Source organism: Plectropomus leopardus, chromosome 21, assembly GCF_026936395.1.
Source record: "Plectropomus leopardus strain MGB_pleo_1.0 chromosome 21, ASM2693639v1, whole genome shotgun sequence".
Taxonomy (NCBI): Eukaryota; Metazoa; Chordata; class Actinopteri; order Perciformes; family Serranidae; genus Plectropomus; species Plectropomus leopardus.
In genome coordinates, this window is record NC_142196.1 from 19,689,070 (window position 1) to 19,714,112 (window position 25,043).

General features: G+C 39.0%; 1 protein-coding gene across 5 annotated transcripts in view; it reads right to left on the minus strand.

Annotated features, from left to right (window-relative positions):
* The window catches only part of myom1b (myomesin 1b), a 33,921-nt gene that overhangs the window by 3,282 nt on the left and 5,596 nt on the right, over positions 1-25,043 (minus strand). For 2 of the 5 annotated variants that reach the window (XM_088072220.1, XM_042510572.2), the window contains 34 exons: positions 23,807-23,964; positions 23,525-23,617; positions 22,551-22,639; positions 22,224-22,265; positions 20,143-20,304; positions 19,626-19,787; positions 16,922-17,063; positions 16,389-16,588; positions 15,948-16,001; positions 15,117-15,241; positions 14,855-15,038; positions 14,594-14,768; positions 14,378-14,499; positions 11,976-11,993; positions 10,070-10,266; positions 9,844-9,970; positions 9,032-9,216; positions 8,827-8,941; positions 8,594-8,750; positions 8,051-8,157; positions 7,899-7,943; positions 7,666-7,802; positions 7,413-7,557; positions 6,841-6,900; positions 6,320-6,387; positions 6,107-6,220; positions 4,441-4,528; positions 4,313-4,351; positions 4,094-4,199; positions 3,578-3,741; positions 3,305-3,341; positions 3,104-3,126; positions 2,866-2,921; positions 2,259-2,474 (listed from right to left, as the gene is read on the minus strand). In XM_088072220.1, coding sequence (XP_087928346.1) covers positions 2,259-2,474; positions 2,866-2,921; positions 3,104-3,126; positions 3,305-3,341; positions 3,578-3,741; positions 4,094-4,199; positions 4,313-4,351; positions 4,441-4,528; positions 6,107-6,220; positions 6,320-6,387; positions 6,841-6,900; positions 7,413-7,557; positions 7,666-7,802; positions 7,899-7,943; positions 8,051-8,157; positions 8,594-8,750; positions 8,827-8,941; positions 9,032-9,216; positions 9,844-9,970; positions 10,070-10,266; positions 11,976-11,993; positions 14,378-14,499; positions 14,594-14,768; positions 14,855-15,038; positions 15,117-15,241; positions 15,948-16,001; positions 16,389-16,588; positions 16,922-17,063; positions 19,626-19,787; positions 20,143-20,304; positions 22,224-22,265; positions 22,551-22,639; positions 23,525-23,617; positions 23,807-23,934 — 3,882 coding nt within the window. In that variant the 5' untranslated portion in view covers positions 23,935-23,964. Of the gene's footprint in view, positions 1-878; positions 2,475-2,865; positions 2,922-3,103; positions 3,127-3,304; positions 3,342-3,577; positions 3,742-4,093; positions 4,200-4,312; positions 4,352-4,440; positions 4,529-4,554; positions 4,847-6,106; positions 6,221-6,319; positions 6,388-6,840; positions 6,901-7,412; positions 7,558-7,665; positions 7,803-7,898; positions 7,944-8,050; positions 8,158-8,593; positions 8,751-8,826; positions 8,942-9,031; positions 9,217-9,843; positions 9,971-10,069; positions 10,267-11,975; positions 11,994-14,377; positions 14,500-14,593; positions 14,769-14,854; positions 15,039-15,116; positions 15,242-15,947; positions 16,002-16,388; positions 16,589-16,921; positions 17,064-19,625; positions 19,788-20,142; positions 20,305-22,223; positions 22,266-22,550; positions 22,640-23,524; positions 23,618-23,806; positions 23,965-25,043 lie in introns of those variants that run through there. The other 3 variants (XM_088072219.1, XM_042510574.2, XM_088072221.1) reach the window with 3 other exon arrangements.

A 25,043-nucleotide genomic window follows, 5' to 3' on the forward strand; every position in this document is an offset into this window, starting at 1 on the left:
AAAATTACTGCTTTAAAAATACAGCGAAATGTTCTTGTGAAATCAGTTAACATTTGAAGGCAGCACAATATGTAACTGAGTGATTGATTTAAGCTTGCTTTATGAAAAAGGACCTTTGTCAATGTTAAAACGTATTCTGTTTTAAATAATGTATAACTAAACCACAGAGACAGCCACCAGGAGCTGTCAGAGATGCAGTAGTTCAGGTCTGTTCTAGGAATAGTTGGAACATTTTCGCTTTTTCGTGGAGCGTTAGATGAGAAGATCGATACCACTTTGATGTTTGTTCACTGGAAGCTACTGTCAGGGGACGGCATGCAAAGCTCAGCTTAGAAAAAAACAAACTGTGAACAGAAAAGAGACTGTAAACAGCTCGCCTGGCTCTGTCCAAAGATAAAGAAATCTGTCTACCAGCAACTCTGAAGCTCACTTACAGGGGGTTTAGATGCTGAATTATTTCTCGACTGTGGACGGTGACCTCCAGCAGTCGTGGTTAAAGTGATGAGCAAAAAAAACTATTTATGACATGTATGTTAAAGAAAAATCTAGGACATATTTCTACTGTATGATCGTACAATTGGAATGTGACCAAACAAAAAGGGGAAACGGCGTTAGTTTTCTCTCAGTGATGTGTGAGCTTGATTTTGTTCGCTCTGGCTAATCTAAAAGATTTTGCTTTTTTCTCCGGAGCATCATCAATCAAGCCCACGGTGGTTACAGGAGAGAGGGGTTGGCTCCATGCTGGTGGTTGGTCTTCGGGTCCGAGGCTATAGTGACTGGGAGTGAAAAAAGGGAGGACTCAACTGTAAGGAGAGAGTGAAGGGTGGAGGGTTCAAACCACAGCGAGACAACTCAAAGAGGAAGAGGAGGAGGAGGAATTGGGGAAGTACATGCTCGTTTTTATTAGTCTCATCAGGAAACAGGGGAATAGGAAGTGATGCAGTCACCACCATTAATGAACAGTGATCTAACAGTCTTCATTGCAGTGGTGTTGTTATCATCACAATAAAGGAGGCATCGTAATCATTAATGACAGGCTGTGAAGGGGAGCTATGACAACGGTGAATCACATTAACAACAATAATGACAGTGGGCAAACGTTCAGTGTTCACAGCAGACGGAGACAATGGAAGTGATCACAACATTTAAATGATGATAATAATGAGACGGCACTCAATGTAAACTCTGATGAAATGACATAATGCATGTTTTAGCCCATTTGCAACAAGTTCTGTTTACTTCTGTTTCTGTCCTCCGAGGCGAATGAGTGTCAAAACTAGATTTTGGGTCCAAGTCATGTTTTAAAAAAACTCGCCCAGCACATCCACAGTGTAGTATTTCCGCACAGGTCTCAGGGCCCTGACACACCAAGTCGACGATCATTGTCAGGCTGTCGGGGAGCGACAATTTTGTGTTTGTTTTTTTTTTTGGCAGATTCAGCGTGGTGAATCAGCATTGGAGAAGTCAGAGGTGGTCGGTGAGTGAAATCAGTCTGACTGGCAGTTTATCTCACAAACAACAACTGATATTATTGAGAGCAGAAAGCTTGAAATCTAAAAAACTCTGATATTCTAGATTCCCATCAGCACTTGAATCCACCAACAATGACTTAGCAAAACATGGAGGATAATGTATAACTATTAATCATGACTGTCAGTATCTAATGTATGCCCCTGCAATATGCTTTCTAAATATGAACTAAAAATAAATTTGCTTCATGAATAACTTGTAGCAAATGGGATAAAACGTGTTTTTAAATTGACATTTCACACTAACTTAATGATTTCTTTTCTATGACTCGTTGCATCCTACCAACACAACATGTCTTAAACTATTATTGTTGACTTCTTTTGTCAAGTAATGTTTCATTTTTCTTGTCAAGCAAAGATGTGTGTCTCTCTCCATGCTACAACTTTACACAAACAAAAATTGCACCAGTAACAATTTTGAATGGACATGATGTTAGATTTGTTACTACTGGACCAAATAAATACATGTGTTTTTTTTTTTTTTTTAATAATTTTAAGTCACAACTCCTTACCACACTCTGGATTTCTCTCTGAACTGTTGTTGACATTTCAGATTCAGCACCTCTAGAGTTAATTTTATATTCTACACAAAAACACCCAACACATCTTCAATCCTGTTTCTTTCCTTCAACTGTTTCCACTGTTTTTCATTTATACATATTTACGACAAGATTTGGACCGCTTTTATTTTTTCTTGCCGCCCGCCTCCTCAGGGATGAAGACACTTACGGTGAAGTCCCCGCTCTCGGTGCCGTACTTGTTCTTCACCAGGATGCTGTACTTGCCAGAGTCCGACGTGTTCACACCGGTGATGGTGAAGCTGGCAAACTTGCCCGACGCAAACTTGAGGATGCAGTGGTCGTCAGACGTGATCTCCCTGTCGTTCTTCAGCCAGGTGACCTCTGGTACGGGGTCGCCCGAGATGTTGCAGGTGAGATTGAGAGCCTGATGAGAGAATAACATACAACACACACACACACACACACACACACACACACACACACACACAGAGAACATTATACAGTAATTGCAATTATGTTCAGACATGTCTCTCTATAACTGTGCGCTGGCCTATGGAAGGAAGCCCATTTCAACCAGTGTGAAGAAGAAAAAAGATCCTGTAAGTAAATGAGAAATGTTCTCAAATGTCTTATTATTTTAAAATAATGTTAAACAATCGCATTATGAACTCATTAAGTCATTATTTTGATAAAGTTTCCCATTATAATGACTTACAGGATTGTTTTTGTTTTGTTTTGTTTTTTAATTCATTTCCATCACATTTGCAGAAATGGGCTTCCACACTGGTCACATAATGTCCGTTCAAACAGTTTACCTTGCCCTCCTGTATAGTGACCACATCAGGCAGGCCTCCTGCCACTCGAGCACGACCTGAAAGGAACAATAATACCTTCAATAATTACAGTAAATATGTTTTATGTACTGCATATGACAATCTTTAGTAAACCACCAGGATCTTTAATTGCTAATCAGTGGAATCTAAAAACGGATTTAACAGGACTCTGTAAGTATTAGGTGGAAACACAAGTTGACTTTAAACACAACACACTTACTTCTCTCTGCAATAGCAGCAGCTCTGATAAGGTGGAAAAAAAGGGGATGACAAATTAGAGGAGAAAATTAAGGCTTAATCTGCATGCATGCTTTTTTATGTATATCCTCAAATCCCTGTAGGTTTGCAATTACATAATGTGTTTTATGTACAAAATGCTGTGAATCTTGTTAATAATATATTTGAGGGGTAAATAACTTACTTAAGTCTCTGGAATTCTGCAAAAGCATCGTCGAATGCTGCAAAACAAAAAAAAAAAGGTTGTAGGAATATGAATGTTTCTGTAGGATTCACATAATGCAAAACAAGACATCTGAAACATAAAAATAAGTACAAGAGATCTATACGAGGTCATCAAATGTTAAAAAAACCAAACATTTAACACTGTCCCTGCAAAAGGAAAAATAAAACAAGGAACATTAAACTTTAGTATAAGTACATGATCATTGTGTTTCAGATATGCAGGTGGTCTCACCTTGACCAGACAGCTCAACAGTCCTCCTCAGGCCTCCTTTTCCATCGTTGAACTCAATGGCGTATTTGCCCATGTCTTTCTCCGTGGGCTCTGTGATCTGCAGCCACAGCTGCTCTCCCACCACACCGCTCTTTATGCGGTCAGAGAAAGCAATGGCCGAATCCCTGTCAGAGAGGCAATACAGATATTTAAACACAGAAACATACAAGCAAGGGAAAACTACTGATGACAAATGACTGAAATATTTCATGATCGTACCATAAAATCTGTCAAAAAATAAAAAATAATAATTAAAAAAAGAGCTAACAGTTTTAGCCTTACATTGACATAATATAATGCAGCCAATAATAAAATAAATATATTGCAATTTAAAAAAAAATTAAATTAAATTAAAGATGCAGAGATTTCCAAGAGGGAGACAGCTTACTCGCATTACTGAGATTCGCCATAACTAATGAACCTTAATAACAAATGTTCACATGCTTGCACAAATAGCAGTGTAGACACAGAACGTACTTGTAGTGCCATGTCACTTGGAGTAAATCGTTGTAGTAGCTCACGAAGGTGTAGAGTCGGATGCCCTGATCTGTGCTTGTGATCTTCAGTGGAGTTGAGGAATTGGCTGAAATTAAAAATATGATTCAAATATTTATTTTAGGTCAAAATGCAAATCCAAAATTCAAATCAGTCACCAAAACTTTTTAATATATAAAAGAATAAATTTTACTTTCTTACCAATAAAATTGAAAACTTCATTCATCAAGTCTTTGAAACCTTGAAGAGAAAAGATTTGATCATCCTAAGTGATATATATTTCCCGCAGTCATGATCCGCTAACTCAGTGTGCGACACTTAAAGGTTACCTTGATCTCTCAAATTCAACGTGGAAGTGTCTTTTCCTCTGTCATCCTTCAGAACGACCTCATACACACCAGAGTCCTTCTTGGAGATCTGACAGAAGAGAGCAGGCATGTCAAACTCAGTCGCAAAACAACAAACCAACAAGGAATATAATTTGTATTTATCTGAAAAGGCAAGCTTTTGTCTTCTGCTATGGGTGCTGCAGAACACACATATATGACACAAAAGCAAAAAAGCCGACAAACAAACGAACAAACAAACAAGCATAGATAAAAAAAAGCATTCTCAGGCAGAACGGCAAAACCAGAAGTGGCCGTCGGCCCTTGAAGACAACAGATAACTGTTCCCAACTTTTAGTTTCGTCCAGAATACGTCATCGGCAGCTGCTTTGTCTGCAGGGGAGTCGCGCTGAAATGGGACACATGTGACATCATGTTTATATGTTAGACTACCTGCAAGGATGTCATGTTACTGATGACACTCGGACAGACGTTTAGAGACGAAACAGTGGGATGGAAGTGAGTAGTGAGATGGAAAAGAGGGTTAAAAGAAATTTGAGAAAGATTAAAACAGAGAAGAAGACAGTTAGAAAAAGAAAGTGAAATTGGCATCCAAATATTTAGTGTGAATTAATTTAATGGGGTGGTTAGAATTTAAAATATGATGTGTTGAATGAAAGACATGTGATACTAGTTATTTTTTTAAACATTTATTTAGGAGTTTCTATGATGGAGTATTAAGTCTATTAAAAAAGTATTAACATGGAGCAGCGGCTGGTGGGAAATATTCCAAGAAAAAACTCTGTATATCCAAGATTAAAACAAGTGATATTCTCTGAGATTAAAGTTGTAAATTTTCGAGAAAAAACTTCAATATTCTTTAAGATTAAAGTAAGAAATTTATGAGAAAATTTCAAATATTCTCTGAGACTATACAGTCATACATTTTAAATTTTAGTTATACATTTATGATAGAATAAAGTCAAATGTTGTTAAATAATTAATAGAAAAAGTCATATAGTCTCTGAGAATAAATGTACAATTTTTTAAGGGAAAAAAACCCCCAAATTTCCTCTGATATTTAAGTTGTAAATTTATGAAAAAAAATCTCAGATTTCTATAAATTTATAAGACAAAAACTTGAATATATTCTGATACTATGAAGTCATACATTTACGACTCATTTGTAATTTCCCAAGGAATATCCCAAGGAATATTCCGTTTTTTTCTCCTTAGAAATATCATAGGTTTTTTTTGTAAATTTAACAATTTAATCCGAGAGAATATCCAAGCCTTTTCTCGTATATTTACAGTTCTTCTCTCTGAATATTACCCCCAGCTTTATACTCACAGCGGCCCCAATTTTCTTAGTGTAATTAGTAACGGAATATATATTTTAAGAACTCCCTTTTGATCGTTTTTTAGAATTTATTCCAACTTACTTAAAGACCTGATTCTTGAGGACAAACATTGTGGTAAAAGATGCCCATAAAATGTGAAGGATCCAAATATTTTTGGAGAATAGACATGAGCAGAGCTGTGCAAGGATTCCATCGTTAACATTCATATATGCAAATGAATTCAGGACAATTATACAGTACAGAAATATACATGTATATATACATAAATTCACTTCACACACACAAGTTTCCTTTTCTCATATTTGTACCTGAGCAATTTCCAGTTTCAGCACTCCCTCGGTGAAGCCGAGATGCTCGTCTGCTTTGATCTCGTGTCCGTCTTTGTACCAAATCGCAGACGTCTCCTTTTTCGTGTTGCCAACCTGAAATGCAACACAAGAAGAAACATGTTTAAAATGAAGACACATACTTTATTTTAAAAAAAAGTTAAGCATGATAAAACCTTTTAAGTTCTGTCTCACCTTGCATTTCAGTATCACACAGCACTCGGGTGTCACCTCATAATCCAAATACTCGATAAAGTGAGGACCTGGGACAAACATGGCAAAAATCGAAATCATGTCATGTAATGCAAACATAGATCAACAGTGATTCCAGTAGAGTTAAAACGTTTACTTGATTATATGATTAGCTGATCAACAGGAAATGAATCTGCAGCTGTTCTGAAAATTGGTTAATTTTAGTCAATGTTTAAGCTAAAATAACAACATTTTCTGGTTCTTTTTTTTGTATGTCTTTGTAACAGTCAAAACATTTTAAAGACATCACCTCAGGCTCTGAGTTGTGTTGGGCATTTTTAAAATTGTTTTCTGATTATTATAGACACACAGTGAAACATTTTAATCCAGACAATTACCAGCAGATTAATCGCTAATCGTTAGTTGCAGCTCTAAGTACATGAATGATACATGAGCATGCATTCAGTAATAAATACTATTTAGTATTTAGGGCACGCTCCTTGTCAATAGTGAGTATCACATACCTTGTTTTCTGACCCACTCTTTCATCTGGAACTCTGATTCCTTCTGCAGCTCCTTGAACACTGCAAAATAAAAAGAGTTTACGCATTTTATGTATGTAAACAACACCTGGATTAACCCACAAAATTTCACCATTTGGTACTCGATTGGTTGCTGTTAAACTGTATAATAACATAACTGTACAATGTAATTTGGGATCAATGTTGCTGCTCAGTGAGAGCCTCAAACTTGCCAAATTGCTGTATAAGCAGCCAAAGTTTTGGTGTATTTTGGGGGTTTCATTCTATCTATTATCCATCTGCTCATCTATCTATCTACGCTGTTATATTAGTGATACATTTACATTTATTTACATTAAGTCGTACAGTTGATATGATACGTTATGTTTGCACTGAAGCTGCCAACAACTAAACCTAAATAATTATACTTCTGTTTCAAAAGATTAAGTGTCTACTGATTTCTCTATGATTTTGGCCTCTAAAATTGTATCTAAACTTAACTTTCCCTGAGGTTGAGCTTAATACCATTTCTAATTAGAATAATATTCAGGTTTATATTGTCTGACTGAACATACCGTCTCCTATCAGCACCAGGCTGGACTGATTAGTCGCCTTCCCATCCTGCATCTGGAAGGTAAAGGTACCCTCATCCGCCGGAGTCAGGCAGTCCATGATCATCTCAATCACACCGGTGTTCTTGTCGAAGTTCATCTTGTATTTCTAAAAAACAAAGACAACAAAACTTTCCTCATCAACATAAAAAAAAAATAAAAATCATGCAAAAAATAAAATTCCCAGATATAATATGAGAACAAACTGTTTACTGACATCCCCATGAGAGAGAGTGTTGTCATTGAAGATGTAATCCACTTTGCCGTTAGCTGAAATCTTTTCCGCCTGAAGCCAAAAGCGAACTTTACCCTTCTCCAGGAGCTCCACAGCCAACTCTGACTTCAGGGGAATAACTGGAGTGAATAAAGAATGAGAAACAGCTCAAAGAAACAGTCCAGACCATGCCATATAAAAAAAAAAAAGCAATAATTGCACGCTGGCACACTCACTGGGGAATTTGTGGTCATGACTGACCTCCAGCAGCCTCTTCAACTCTGACAAAGATAAGAGAAATAGATGCATCAGTTGAGGACAAAACTTAAATCTTTCTTAAATCTTTTCATTACATTTACTTTTACAAATGCGTGACTTCGTAACCCACCTGCCTCAGAGATGGTGTAGCTGGATGAAGCACCATCAGTGTGGGTGACAAGACATGAGTAAATGCCAATGTCCTCCTCACCAAGATTTTTAAAAGCAGCTTTGGATCTGCAGGGGAAACACAGAATTGGAGTAATACCTCAGAAAAGTGAGTGATGGTGGAACGCACTGAACATAGGACTGGATAATTAAAACTTGGATTATATTGCACAAGTTGTGTGAGAGTCTGTAAACAGATATTTTGATATAGCTTTGCAGACCCCTCTTACTTTACTTCAATAAGATTTTCTCAGTTTTTGGATTCTTTGTTCATCTTAGAAACATTCTTATTCCTAACTCCCAACGATGCATGGTCAGTGGCCCTACACGTCAAACTATGAGGCTCTAGGTACCCCTCAGTGTCAGTTTTGGATATTCAGAGACAGCATGTTTATTGAGGCTCATTACATGCATTACATGCTTCTCAAATTTAACGTAACGTGGGGTGGGTCAACTACAAATGCTTGTTTTTTCAGTGAAGTATTGCTTTAAAAAGTCATCTCACTTGTTTCCCTTGGTCTCTATGTTCAGCCGGGATGAGTCTGTGATTTCCTCGTAATTCTTGGACCACACAAATTTGGAGTCAGGGATCATTTCACCACATTCAAAGTTCAGAGAGACGATACCGTCATCATCAACCTCCACAACGATCTCCTTTGTGCCTAAAGAGAAAGCAGTGTTATAGTTTGACATTATCATCATCACCAGGAGCCCGTCAAAATCAGATGTGTTTCCTACCTGGTTTAGTGATAGCTTGGACCGGCTCTGTCACATCTGAGGTCTGTCCAACACCGGCTTGATTCTGGGCACGCACACGGAACACATACGTCTCTCCTTCCCTCAGATTCTTAATCTGCAAAATGAAATAATAATAATCTGATTACTCTCCAGGTGCGGCCACACGTGTAAATGAGGAGGAAGTGCTCAGCTGGACGATGGCGACCTTGAAGTACGTCTTCTCTGTGGCCTTAAGGTTGACCCCTTTCCACGCCTCCACTGGTGCGTCCGCTTCCTTGATGTCAACATAGAACCCGTTGACCGGATCACGGCCCTGGTACACAGGTGGTTTCCACAGCAATACCAGAGAGTTGCTTCGCACCTCTCTTATCTGCAGGTCATGAGGAGGCCCTGTGGTCCAAGACAAAAGGTAAGAAACACACCCAGGCTTACACAAGAATTGGCTCCTCGTGGTTGTATGCGACCGTAAACCAAGTCAAGTTGCAGTTATAGTTAACATCCATGTCTGTCCAGATTCGTGTAGCCATGACAGATGACAGTGCTTCAAATATGGATGCTGCTGCAAAGATGCTGCAAATTCTAAAACACGGATGCTTCACATACCCAAGTTTAGCCAATATCAACATTCAGTATCTGATCAAATGTCTCCCCTTATGTTCCTGAGTTATGGTGTTGAGTAATGGCCAAAAGAACATGTTAATGTCACAGTGAAATTCACCTTTGACCTTTTGGATATAAAACGTCATCATTTCATCAGTTTATCCCTTTAGACAATTGTGTAAAGTTTTAGTTAGTTTAGTTAGTGTATGAATTCTTGACTTAAGGTCACAGTGACCTTTGGCCATCAAATTTTTATCAGTTCATTGTCGAGTCCAAGTGGACGTTTTTGCCAAATTTGAAGATATTTCCCGAAGCCCTGCTTGAGATATTGCATTCACGAGAATAATAATATGACACAGAAGTCCACTGCAAAGTGGCAATATGTGAGGACTGAGAATGAGAACGTGTTGAACGTACCTGGCACAGCAATGGTCCACTCCTCACACAGGAAGGTGTCACTAGGCAGAGATGGGATGCCAACACCTGCCATGTTGGCTGCTCGCACCTGGAACTGGTATTTCCTGTTCTCCTTCAGGTCAGATACCTGGAGACAATGAGACGGGAAGACAAAACCTTACTCGTGCAATTGTGCGTCAAGATCTCTATCATCTGAACCTTGTATTTGGGTGGAGGACAAACTCACCCTGTAGGCCCTCTCACTGATAGCCCTGATGTTGCCCTCATGCCACTTTCCTGGCACGCCATCGATGACCTCACGGTAATCCACGAAGTAGCCGGTGATGTCAGCGCCACCGATGAAGTTCGGCTGTTTCCAGGCCAGCACCATGGAGTCACGCACACACTCCAAGACAGTGATGCCATAGGGTGGAGCAGGGGAGGCTGAGATGACAGAAAGCACAAATGAATGCCTCAGTGGGGGAAGAGGGTGATGTAATGGGAAACTGAAGCCCCACAATGACGTGATACGTTTAATTCACAAACTTGATTTTACACCTCCGGCCAGCTGCTCGAATTGATTTATAATCCTCGTTCTTAAAATTCTTGTAAAAATGCATGTCATGAGTTTATTTTACCTTTTGAGCTTCAGCGTCCCATCACTGAAAACTAACAGATTGCTTTATTCCAAGGCCAAAACATTGCTGAAGTCACACTGGATTGTGTAAAAGTTTAAAAATAATAGTAGGAAAGCACCTGTTGAAACAGAATGTCGTCCAACCTACAACACAATTGCACCTTTAATATTTATACCAGGGTTTTATATTATGATAGTCAAACTATTTCTTGATACTATTAATTAGAAAGTGGTTACATAAAGTTTGTGGTAAAAATTTACACAACAAAGGACACAATGATTTCTGGGACTTGGATGCAGTAACTAAGCAGCTAAAGGTCTCTCCAAAAGCAGAATTACATAACATGGTGATAATGAATTGGCCTGTCATACACAGCTTGATACCCCTCCCTTTTTAGGGGTGAGAAGTTGGTCAAAGTGTCCAAGAGGTGGACATCTGAATAAGTACACAGTGAGCTACCAAAAAAGTCTCAGGTCACAAGCGTGCTGCTCTTGTGTTGGTTGGATGACCTGCTTTTCGAGTACAGGGTGTGATAAGCAGGCTTCTGCCATGACATACTGGTGTGTGTGTGTGTGTGTGTGTGTGTGTTTGTGTTTTTGTGTGTGTGTGTGTGTGTGTGTGTGTGTGTGTGTGTGTGTGTGTGTTAAAGTGCTCTGGGTACTCAGTGTGCAGGTCCTGAAGTGCCAGGGGACTGATGTCGAGAAGGTTGTGGAAAAGTTGTGGGCAGAAAAACAGTTGACAAGCGTGATTGTGTTGAGTTAAAGTTTGGTGGTGTTTTACAGTGACTTACCTTAAAGAGAAGAATACCAGTAGAACACTTTAGCAACTGTTTATTGGTTACTTAAAGGGACAGTTAACCCCCAAATATAAATTTCACATTTTTCTTCTTATATCGATCTAGATTGTTTTGGTGTGAGTTGCAAAGTGTTGTAGGTATTGGCTGTACAGATGTCTGCCTATAGTGCAACTAGATGACACTTGTCATTGGTATAGGCAAACATTGGGGTTTTTTTGTTTATTTTGGAATTGACAAAAAGATTTCCATCTCTGACCGGTGCTCACCTGCCGACCCTCTCCTGGGCTTCGCCGTCTCCCGTTTAGCAGAAGCATCTACAGAGGACTTACGTGCCTGTTGGGCTGAAGGCTCACTGACTGTATCTACAGCCCGATCCTGAACCTCAGAAGTGACTAATTGTGCAGTTTGGGCTATTTCCGTTAGTGAATCAGAAACTAAGTCTGACACAGTCTCTGAGACCAGCTCTTTTGCCAGGTCAGGGGCCCAGGACACGCTGCCTCTCTTGCCCCCTTTGCGTTTACTCTCCTCCGAATCGGGCTGTGGGAGGTGCGAGCTAGCAGACCCGGCCCCCTGCCTGGCTTTAGTGTCAGCCTGAGCTTTATTGCGCTTTTGCATAGTGTCAGGGGAGGACTGGACAGTTTCATGCGTGCCCGTCCAGCGTGGCCTGTGCTCGGTTAGTTGGCCCGCGTTACCCCCCGGCCCCATCTCCGGTAACACACCATGAGGGATGCCGCCCCCTACAGGAGTTAGCAGAGAAAAGCAGAAGAGGCTTTTAAAAAAAGAAATAGGCAAAAGATCATTCATAAGTCACACAACATCCAGAGAGCAAAAAGAAGAAACAGAAACAGTACATCAGCCTAACTAACAGAATAAAATGTCTTCATCTGACAGGGAGTGAAAAATGAAGACAAGATGACCAACGAGTGACATCTGTGTGAAGAGGTGAGTGACTATGAAAGCATGCATCCAATGACTGTGAGTGTGCAGGCTTTGCAACAACCCTCTATGAAAAAACACTGTACCTTAGTAATAATGCCAGCGTATTTCATCATCTCCTAAATTTCCACGCCAAAGATGAAGTAATGTGTTTATACAGAATGATTTCTTTAATCTAAAGGAGTGTGATCTTTTCTTCAGTGTTAAAGGGGACCTCTTATGTTAATTCTCAGATGTGTATTTTCCATCTTTATTAAATTATGTTTACATGCTTAAATGTTCACTTTATTTTCTTAACACTACCTGAACTGGAACACCTGTATTCACCCTCTTTCTGAAAGGCTCTGTTTTAGTGTTTAAGCTTTTTAAGTCCCTTCTAACGCCGACATTTACTGATAAAGCAGCAGTATTTGATGACTTGGGTTGTTTCCCGCTGCATCATAAATTGCTGCCGCCACGTGCATATCATACTGCTATTAAAAAGTTGCTTTTTGATGCGGAGATCACTGACAACTGTACATACGTTTACCTCATTATTTGAAACTTTGGCAAGGTTTAATATGAACATCTGATATTGTAACATTGTGCATATTACAGAAAAAATAAGCATAATAGGTCCCTTAAGTTTACTGTCCATTCTAATCTCTGTCTGCAGAGAAATACTGTGGCATTTTTACTAACTGTGTACTATATGTACATGAGTGTGTTTCATAAAGGAAAACAGAGCATGCCGCTCAGAACAAAGCTGGCCAGTGAATGAGTGGCATCCAAAGGCTGAAAGTTATGTTGATTAAAATGCAGAGAGACTTTAGGGAACACATGCAGGAGATCAGAGAGAGCTTCTACGACAATTATCAAGGCCGCAGGATTGGTCTGTTTGTGCTTAAATTCAATATAGACTTTTATTGACTTTAAATGAGGTATAAATTGAGTTATTGGAGATCATGTTTTATTCATTTAAAGATTTTTTTCTGATGTAAAGGAGTAAAAAAGTTTGATTACTTTATGTAATTTTGCAGACATTTGCCAAATTGTAATATAAATCATTACTGGAAAAATACCATGTGATGTCAGCCATGTCATCCAGGCCTTGGGTGTGTACAGTGTTGCCAGATCTGGCTGAAACCAAATAGCTGTGTCTGAGCCTATAATTCAACTACTGAACAGAACAATGCCACTGCCAGGTTAGCTGCTAAGAGAGAGGTTAACACGGAGAAACGTTTTAAGTTTAAGGGTACCGGTGGGTTGGGAGAGGTGTGTGTGTCAGTACCTTCAGCAACGTGTGGGGTTGCCGACACGCCTTGTGCCCGGGAAAAGGTGGGGAAAATGGGGGGTGGTGGTGTGTGACATTGGGCTGGTTTGCAACAACCACTGAATTGGATCGTACTGACCCAAAATAGAGGAAGTCTACAAGTCCTGACCCCGACTCAGGCTGTGCAGGGAGGAGGAGGAGGAGCAGGGAGGGTGGAGGATCAAGGTAGGTGCAGAATAACGTGACAGAGTGACAGGGTGGAACCACAGTGGAGAGTGTGGGAGTGTAGATGCTGATGATGTACAAACTAGAGACATGTCTGAAGAGACGACATCATTTCATATTGAAAAATAAAAGCAAGAAATAAAGTTAAAAGTAAAAAAAACCAAAAAACTCTTTCCCTAACATGAATGAATAAGGAATTTCAACATAAAAGTTTTAAAATATGTCATTAAAAAAATAGCAACCATTTAAAAATGTATTTACATTTAAACTTATTTTTTATATATATTGCCTAATCAATTATTTTATTTATTTTATAGCTAAAATGGCTGATTGATTGATTGATTGATTGATTGATTGATTGATTGATTGATTGATTGACATTGACTAAAATGCCATTCCATAAGAAAGAAGCCATTCATTTTTCAGACCTTTACCTTGTGAATTTTCTTATAAAGAGATTTCCTAACATATTTTTTGTGTTAAGCCATGGATACAAATTATAAAATATACCTAAAATGAAAAGCAAGCCACAACACCAACCGCCTTTAAAAAAATAATGATAATAATTTAAAGGGACTTTTTATTACTGTGGATTTTTCCTTTAAGTCACACAAACAACAGGATAATATATCACTATAATTTTCAGTATCCTCTGACTCTGATTGCATTAGCTTCTTGTACTGAGATTAAAACCTTTATTTTACTTACCTATAGCTGCCTTCACCTCTACAGGCTCAGACTCGGGGGAGAACTGGCTGAGCCCTGCTGCGTTCACTGCCCTCACCCTGAAGATGTACTTCTCTCCCGTCATCAGACCATGGCAGATGAACCTGCACATGTGTTTGATCAAAGGTGATGGTGGCAATCATGAATATAAAACAGCTCGACTGTATAGACCTCATAAAGAAAGAGGAGTCATTTTACCTGGTAGCATTCACAGGTTTGTTGTTGCATGGCTCCCACACGCTGCTGCCCACGATGCTCCCCTCGATGTAGTACCCAACCAACTCTTTAGCTTCCTTGGACGCTTCCCAAGACACAACGACTGATGTGTCTGTGTTTCTGGTGGGGACAACTTTGCTTGGGGCAGATGGGATATCTGTGGACCAGAGCATTTCACATTTTTTTAACTGAGTGTGACACTGCTGCTGTTATTATGATGCATGTATGTGTGTTTTTTCTGACCGAGCTTGTCTCCAACAGTGGTGGCCTCAGTTGGGTCAGATGGCTCGCCAACACCGGCAGAGTTGCAGCAGCGGACACGGAAGCTGTAGGATTTTCCCTCAGCGAGATCAAACAGCGCAAAGCGAGGAGACTTAACTGGGATCTCTGTGTTCACCCTCTGCCAGCTGTCTGTGCCCGAGACACACTGACAAACATGGACGCAAGGTATTAGTGCCGATTTTTTATAGTTCAACATGTTAGAAAATGTTGGTGGCTAATTTACCTTTTCTACATAGTACATGACACCCTCAAGGCCTTTCCCTGCTGGGGGCTTCCAGCTCAGCACCACATAGTTCTTGGTTGCCTCAGTCACCTGCAGCTCAAGAGGTCGGCCAGGAACAATACCCTCTGATGGTCAACACACACAGAATTAGATCCCTCGTCCCTAAAAGTCAAGTCAATATCATTTGCACGGCTCTTTTCATACACAAATGAACACAATGTGCTTAATGGTAAAACATAAAAAAATAATATGAGATAGAAAACATAGAAGTTACTCCACATGAATATAATAACCTTTCAGCAATTCATACACAGAACACTGTTGAATTGAAAATGCCCGTATTTTTGATAAATGGTGAAGTGAACGCATCAGTTTGCAGCATATGAAAAGATTTACAGAAGCTAACATGCTGACACAACAGCGGTGTGGAATTAAAGTCTGTTCCCCCGTCAAACTGCGTTTCCTTCCTGTTGGGTAGTGCTACTGGCAGCTTAGACCAGTATTGCCGAAGCCAGTTCATTTATGGATGTTTGAAGGATGTTTACGAACAATCTTGGGAAATGTCAGGAAGTTAATGATGGTCACAAGACTTTTTTTTTTTAATGAACACAAGAAAGTGAACTTGTTCAATTTTTGGCACTGTGAACTTCAAAATTCAAATTGTGAACTATGAAAATAAACTAGACTTTAAGCAAGCTCCAGTGAAGTGCAAACGTGCACAACACTGGTCCCTGAACACATCAGCTATGCAGCAGGAAAATGGCCTTCATATCACCAGGTGTTGTAGATTTGACTATTGTCTTAGATGGTTTTTATATTTTAATATCCTACCTGCAGGCTCCTCCTCCGTGACGATGATCTGGCCGGTCCAGGGAGCAGAGGTACCTGACAGCAAGGAGATGATCATGAAAAGGTAAGATGTGATTTTCAGGTTTTCTGTATGTTGCACAATTTTTTAACTGTTCAATTTTTTTTTATCGTAAACTGTGTTTCTTAACAGACATTAATCTTTGTGGAAAAGCCTCTAAAACATAAAAAATGAAAAGAAAGAAAGAAAGAGGAAAATGCTTAATTTAAATGACTTTCTTAAACCGTTCAAAAATCTGTAAAATAATACCGTTTCATCTCTTGATTTTATTGAGCTGGTGCCTGCAGATATTAATTCATCAGTCAACAATTATGTTACCCTATCTCTTATAGTACTATTATAGTATATGTAATAGTAGACTGACAGGCTGTATTTGACCAGAGATGCAGTAAATGCTGTAATACCTCTCATGCGAGCGCGGTCAGCTGGGTCCATGGCAGCCACCGGCTCAGAGACTCTGGACGGGCGGCTCATGCCGCTCTTGTTGACTGCGCGCACACGGAACATGTAGGAGCGACCCTCCACCAGGCCGGTGACGGGGAAACGGGCAAACTTAACTGGAGTGTCATTGCACTGGATCCAGTGGTTGGTTCCAACCTCACATCTGGACAGATATTATAATATGTATTATAAAAAAATTGAGAATTAAGAATATATGTAGTTCAGCTGGTTGATTTAAAAAATATCAGTCAGTGATATCTTTCTTTTGTGTACTTTAATTACTTTGAAACTATTTATTGATTAAGATGAACCACTGAAGCTGCTTCATGTGTCCTTTTTTTTTAAAAAAAATGCACTTATTATGGAGTGTACATATCATCAACAGATAGCAGAAAAATGTCACAGACCATTACTTTTAAGATGTGATTATCCCATTCCTCTTCTATCCAGATGAACACTGCTTGATGTCTGACGGTGCAACAACATATCGACTGACCTGTCCACAAAGTAGCCCAAGATGGAGTCTCCACCATCAATAGCTGGCTGCTTCCAGGTGACAATAATGTAATCCTTGTTGGCGTCCAGGCAGCGGACATCCAGAGGGGCACCGGGAGCTCCTTCAACCTCAGCATCAGCATCTGACACAAACAGTGACACCATCAGGTAAGCAAACTCTCTTTGTCTTACACACTCTGAACAAGTCATGTTTATTTACCCTTTAGCTAAAGATGTGACGATAATGAATTGATTCTAGCTGGTGGTATTAAAGTGAGCTGTGTCTTGTGCTGAAGTGGGTAGCTGCAGGGATTGATGCCAGGAATGTTTCTGGTCCTCAGAGTCAAACACAAGCTGAGAGCAATCAGCTGCAGGAGGACAGAATTAGCAGATGACCGCCCCGCAGTGAAAGGGGATAAGAGAGGTGACTCTTAAAGAAACACAAGGGGTAAACCAGGCCAACTAAATGTTGCATCATTAAGTATCAGCATGTGATTTATTAACTGGGTGTAAATGTACATCATGATGCCTGTTTTGTACAACCATAAGCCATTAACAAAATTAGACTTTTTTAAAAATGTAATAGATCAAAAAATTACAGTAGAGGAATTTTGTTGAGGTAAAATAAATACCTTACCCACTAAATGGCCATTTGTACTTCGAAAACTTAACATTGAATTTGTAAAGAAAACTGTTTTTTATCCCATGGTAAACAAAGAATCCAAAAAGTGAGGAAATTCTTGATGAATTGTTGCGTTAAACAATTGCAAAACTGCATCAAAAATTACAAATTCTCACACAGCTCTTGCAGTATAATCCAACTCCAACTATCCAGACATACGCTCGGTACGGTTTGTGTTATTGTGTGACTTTGGTGGTTTGAATGATTAATTTGGATTCAGCAAAATCATACAAAAACATGTTGGAGAGAGCTGTCTGCTTGGAAAATACTGAGCGTACAACTAGATTAGTGTGACTTAGATTATACTGCATGGCTTGTGTGAGAGTTTTATATTTTTATTAAGTCTTGCTGTTGTTAAACGCGGCCCCCAGTGACTTCAATTTATCAAGAATTTTCTCCATTTTTGGATTCTTCATTCACTGTGGAGGTATACAAAAAAAAGTTTTCTTCACAAATTCAACATAAAATGAATTGAGTAACTAATATTCAAACAATTGTGAGGGAAGAATAATTCTTGTATTAGAGGAATTTTATCATGATCTGCCCATTATAAAACCATACTGAGGGAGGAGATAATTATAACCTGAGAGCTGTAAGGAAACTGGGCAGCCTATTGTTTCTCCTTGAAGCAGATATTTTCAGTATCTACTGTGTCACAGCCAGACTCATTCCACAGCTGAGCTCTCTGAAAATAGCCTGACCGCAGCCAGGCTCATATAGCGTTTTGTTATGGCGACTTTACCTGAGCTCTTTAGTGGGCGACCCTGAGCTTTAACAAAGTCAACAACAGGGTCTATTTTCTAGCATGGTCATACTCAACATGTGGAGAAGCCACAACCTTAAAGGTCAGATTGTCTCTGAAGGCAGAAAGCTTCACTGACCACTTTTTTCCACTGTATTCAAACAGTCAGATGCCTGGCAGTGTTGTCTCTATTAGCGATATCCTATTTAAAACCAGTCACTCATTCAAACACTTAGACAATTAGATGGGAAGTTGTCATCCCGTGCTAGAGGACGTGCTCGTGTTACTTTGACTTTAAGCTAATGACATACTTAATAAAAACAAAGCTGTGGGGACATTGCATTTAACTCGTGTTGACTGGACTGTTAATGAAAATATTTGTCAGGAAACATCTTAAATACACAGAGAAGCATATTTTAGAATTAATGGCTGGAGAACTTTTTCTTAATGTACATGAAGTGAGGTTTTGGAACCATCCCAGTCACATGGAGAAAATGTTGGCATTTTACGCTTCTGTGAACCACAGATATGTTACATTTGTACATTTCATATGTATCATATCAACATTTCTAAAGTGACGCAGTGTATTAGCTAAATTTATCATCATGAGTTGGAGGAGATGGTGGATGTGACACGTAGGTGAGATGCCTGCCAAGCTGCAGACCACAAAACTGTTTTTTAGTGAGTAATCGCAAGTTTTTAAACCACCTAAGATGATTTTATTTTCACGAGCTGTTACTGTGTTTCCACCAGGGACAGGAAAGCAGTTGTTTTTCACTTAAACATTGTGTTTCCTGCTTAGATAGTGCAACGAAGAGTGGTTGTTTATTACTAAGCCATCACTGCGTTTCCAGCTGTTAAAACCAGGTATTTTATGTCAAATCATGATCTTTTCTGAATCAGACCCAAGTGCATCTTGTGCCTCACATTAACCACAGCATTTTTTGAATGTAAGGTTTCAGTGTATCTGCTACATGATAGCATACAAAACAAATTGGATTGTTTACTGATGTGTTGGTGTTTGAATAGTGGTCAACATGACCATGAATGAGTCAGAGTCAGAGCTTCAAGTCCTCTGAAGGAGTCTCAGACTTGAAGGCAATGTTAGAGCAAGATGAAGACATGTTATTCAGCAAGTAGTGGCTGATTTGTGACTCTAATATCCCAAATGAAATATTTTACATACAGCAGCAGCAGCTACACAAATTAGATTATAATCCCTCATATAGTGAGCAACTGAGAGTCATCTAACTTTTTGATAAGATGTTAAGGTGTACCCACCTCTGACAAAGACGTAGGCCGAGTAGGTTTCATATCCAGACTTGGTTGTGACACGCAGGGTGTAGAGCCCCTCGTCCTCTTTGTTGAGGTGTGCGAGCGTCAACGTGGCTCGATCTCCACTCCAGTGCATTTGGTACCATTTAGAAGGAGTCAGCAGAACATCTGAAAAAAATGATGGATTGTGGCTGAGTAACTTGCATCACTAACACGTACCCCTTATTTATAAAGTGATACACCATGCAGAGACATGCACAGAAAATTTCTGTTTATATAAAAAAACTTTCCTCATGTCATACTTTTTAAATATGCGCGTCCCTATCAAAGTAATGCATGTTGTCAGATCAAAATAAAAGTACTGTTTTGAGGTTCTTTATCTCAGTATTTTCACAACCAAGCCATTTAATATAAATAATCCCCAACTTCATCAGCTGCAGCCTTAAATTGATGTACACTTAGATGCATCAGTTTTCAGAATCTAATAACATACATAATATATATGATTCAGTCATCAGCTTACCATCTCTGTACCACTGGATCTCTGGCTGGTAGCGGTGCAGGGCGGGGTAAATGATGACCGTACATCCCAGACTCATGGTCTCACCCTCTCTTCCAAACGACACACCAAAGTTATCGACAATGTGAGTCTGGAAGTTGATGCCATACTCAGAAACTGGGCCATCTAGACACAAAGTATGAGACAGCAGAGTCAGAGCTCGACCTGGATTAGTTTTGGAAAAGAAGCCAAGTGGAGGAACAAAACACTGCACTGTGAAAAAGACACAAGATTATCACATCAACGATCAGATTCACAGAAAAACAAACTTTCTGAAACTGAAACTGCAGTACAGTGCTCACAAAAAGAACTGACAGGAAATGTGGAAACTCGTTATCATGCATTTAACACACAGACACAACAGAGACGTGAAAATCCTGTAAATGACGATAAAACACTAAATATTCAGTGATTTCAATGGTTGAATTTGATGAAAATACAATTAGGATATTGTGATCGTTTATATAGTTATTTGTGCAATATGTAGCATTACATATAGCGTCATAATCTATAAAATAGCTGCTTTGTATCGTTATCAATATATTCTAGGCTACTTCCAACGTTCTCTAAATTATAGCAATAAAATGCACTCCTTTTTAAAGCAGATGCGTCCTCTCACAGCACATTCCTTCTGCACAATGAGAACATAAACTGACAACGTTGCACACTTGCAATATTGTTGTCAACCCAAAAATGCTGAAAAATCTTCAGATTTTTCCAGATGGAACTATTTCAGGAGAATACAGTGAGCTCTAAATATCCACACAGACAAGAGTGGTCATGCATGGACGCATCCGTGGAAACATCAAGTTCACCAAAACATTTTCAAACCAGATTCCCGTGACCCTGTTACCTTCAGCACTGGCCCCTGCATTGCCGCCGCAGCATCAAGGAAACAGAAAAGCAGTTAGTGCAGTAGCACCCACCCCTCTTCAAAGCCCCAAACCCAAACCATCCCACCCATCAGCACAGGTCAGTCATGTGTGAGCAGTTAGCCATAAACCAGCACGATTAATGTTAATAAAATTTATTTATAGAGAATGACCAATAAATGCATAACGATAACATTAAAGCTGCATTGTTTTAACACTGAGAAGACTAAGAACTGATTACATTTAATTCGTCAATTATTTACTATTATTTTCAGTGCAGCTTTTTAGCCTCTCTAAGCTCATTGTTTTGGTTTTAAGGACAGAAAATATATATATATAGATATTCTGTCTCATTAACCTTTTCTCAGCAGCAGAAGGCAGATGTTTTCAGCAAATAGCCTCAAATACAGCTTGTGCACAGCATGTGCACAGCACTAAATAGCAGACAGGCAAAGTTAGCTGCTAGCTTACAAAGAGAATCGAACATCTTGTAGCTAAGCACCCTAATGTTTTTCTAAAGAGCTGGTGGAGACCAAAAATGAGTTACAAGGAGAGTAAATTCTGGACTTATATTCACTAGGTTGCTAGTGAAGAAATACATGAAATAACTAAAACCTCTTAACTCCGCATTTCGTGGTGTCGGCAAATAATTTTAACACATTATGTGTCAACACCATGGAAATAATGCCCATGGAAAGTGTACTCAATTTTTTTGTTGTGATTGACACACAAATTCCCTGGTTCAGTGATGATGGTTATTGTTATAGCTGCACAGGTAATATAGCGTAACAGAGTCTACGTAAGGAGCAGTGTTGTGGAAATGGACAGGTCAAACAAGCACAGGGCTTTCATCCAGAAGACCGCTGTTTTTGGACCATGTTTTAATGTTACATATATTAACTATAATGTAATATGTGATGTACTTACGTCACATTATGATATATTTACATCTAATAGGTTAAAAGTGTACTTTACCCTATAACTGTGCATGTTGCTCAGCATCTGCTGGATGTGTAAATAAGAAACTATTTACCAACACATTACATGTTATAACTTAATAAGATGAAAATATGTCATCTTTTTTTGCCACCTGATGGCCATAATTGAATCAATTCAGCTTTAATTCCACAATACAACATACAATTAAATATTAAAATACAAATCCACACTTACGTCTGGGTGATGGCAGGAACTCGTCAACTTCACCTTTGAACCCTTTGGAGAATAGCAGCACATATGTAGTGTTAGCTGTATTATATTTACAAAATGTCAAAATCATACAACTTTACTTGTACCATGTTTCACATATTTATAAGACAGTAATTATTACAACTTTTTACATTTGGGTATCAAGAAAACCTTTAAAACTATTGGAGACTTTACACACTGATGGTACTCTTTTTTAAGGGATTCAGAGTAAATTTGTGATCATGTGAAATCATTTTGTTTGTGTCAAGAGCACCGGTGTTTGTAATGGTTTTAAGACTTGAGGAAACCTACTCTTAACAACGACAGAGGCAAATGCCGACAGCTCTCCCTGGGAGTTCATGGCAGAGACGCGATACTGCGCCGTGTCATCAAAATCACATCTGAAAGAGGAGAGCATCAGCTGATCAATGTCCATGATACGCACATTCTCTCTCTCTTAAGGATTAGTGTGTATAGTGCCCTTCCCCCACCTCAACCTCGGCCCTCTCAACCATGTAAATAATACCAAGTATGTGAGACCCGACTGTAAAGCGTTCCATAACTCTTGGCCAGGAATACTCAGCAATAAATAGACACCAGTGGTGATGTCATGAGCACCAGGTGGTGTGGCTCTGTACATGAAAGTATCTGTTATGTACAGCCAACATATTGTACTATAATGTGATGGAGGTAATCTCATATGTTCTTCCTTGTGCGTTTTGGCAGCTTGTTAAAATGGTCAAATGTTCTTAGCTATGTTTAGACAAGTTCAGTGGGAAATAGTGAGGCTCTTCTTTGGCTCACAGTGGCAAGTTAGGCAGAGACAACTTGAAGAGACAAATCAGAAAAAAAAGTTGCAAATGAAAAAAAGTTATAAGCATATTACCTGAAAATAGGACAAAAAAATAAAAAAAATTGAAATGACACAAAAAATGTAAAAGAAAATCTGTGTTTCTATGATATAATTTTAACTGTTACATTATAATACTTATAATTTACTGGAATTTCTTCCCATTTTTGTCAGAATTTTTTAGTAACTTTTTAGAAACTATTTTCAGGTAATTTTCTTGTGACCTTTTACCAATTTCTTGCAATTTGTGGGACATTTCTTGCCAAGTTCATCATTGCCTAAGGTTTCAAAGGGTTAAAATCCTTGTGAAAGGCATCTGAACACAGCACAAGAAAACTGATGCTGATCCAGATTTCAAAGGGTTAAACTATGGCACAAGAGCTTTCAGTGGCTTTTTTAGAGTTTCAGAACAGCAGATAAGAGAAGCTACACCTACCTGTTGATCTCCAGTGAGTGCACATTGTATCTGCTCTCAAGTTTATACTTGCCAGCATTGGCAAGAGGGTCAATTGCCACATTGTTTTTGTACCTTTTAATGGGAAACAGAAAACATGACAGAAGAAAGACCAGAGGAAACATAAAGAACTTGAAAAGGATGAAACAGAATCAAGAGGAAAATAATAAAAGGCATGGAGCTCAAAGGAATATGCAGGATGTTGACAGGACAGAAAGATAAGATTTAAGGTTATGTTATAGGTGATGTTTGTCGATGACCTACCAGACGACCCGTGGGTCGGGCCAGCCGCTGACAGTGCAATGCAGTCGCACACACTGCTTCTCCCACACGGTGTGGGAGCGTGGTTTAATTACAAACTCCGGGGCGTGCATCAGGCTGTCTTCGTTCATACGCTTAAAGTGTTCCCCGTGTTCATGGATCTACAAACAAAACAGTCCTTTAAGCATTAAATCAGTCAGAACAGTTGTTTCTTTTTTGCCAACCAGTAACTTATAAATATATATACAAATAAATATAAAACTTTCATAAATTCACAATGCATTGCTAAAGCAAAAACAAAGCTTTTGCACATAAACTGAGCGAAACCCAAACATATCATTGATTTTTTTTTTATACATGCAAAATGTTTGCACTTTTAACTGTAACACATTTTGAGTGTGCAGTGTGTGTTTCTCATTATGTCCTGTGAATAGCTAAGGGTGTTGAGGCTTCGTCTGCTTGTGCATCCACTAACTCAACACTTAATATGACAACACCACTGGGACACTGCCTCCCTGTGTCTCAAGAAACACGATCTCCTGGGGAATTTGTCACCCAGTAGCGAGGCTCTCTGGCAGAGTGGAGACAGTTAAATACAGTGAGGGGTCACTGTAGCTTTTATGATGCTCAATGAATGGCCGGGTACTACTTCATATAATCACACAGGGACATTAATAACTTTCTTGTGTAAGAAATAGTAGCAACATCCACTTAACCACAGACACTTGGTGCTGCACTAAGCAGCACTGTACTTTGTTATGCTCCGTAATGCGACAATATGCGTATAACATCACTGTTTTATGTAGCCTAATATTAAGTGTAATAGTGGATTTTTTTGTCACAAGTACGAAAAGATGTCATGACAATATGAAATAAAGTGGTTGACTGATGTCACAAGTAACTAAAAACAATCTATGATGTTGTTGCTGCCTTCAAATGGGATATTTTTTTTTACTTTGTTCACACAAGGAACCGTGGACCTTTTGTGGTTTTTGTGACCTCAGAAGTGGAAATTTTCTGAAAGCACAGAGGTTGTGAAATTTTTAGTGACATTATAAGAAATGACGGAGGCCATGGAAGTTCATTTTTTTGGTGGATCTTAAGTTTATATATTGTAATTTTAGTTTTACAGAGTTGTTCTTTGTAATTTTTTAAGATGTCTTTTTCCTCACAATACCATTTTCTGCATTAGGTGACCTGTGCACTGTACGGGGGATAGCCCATGGCCCAAAACAAAGCC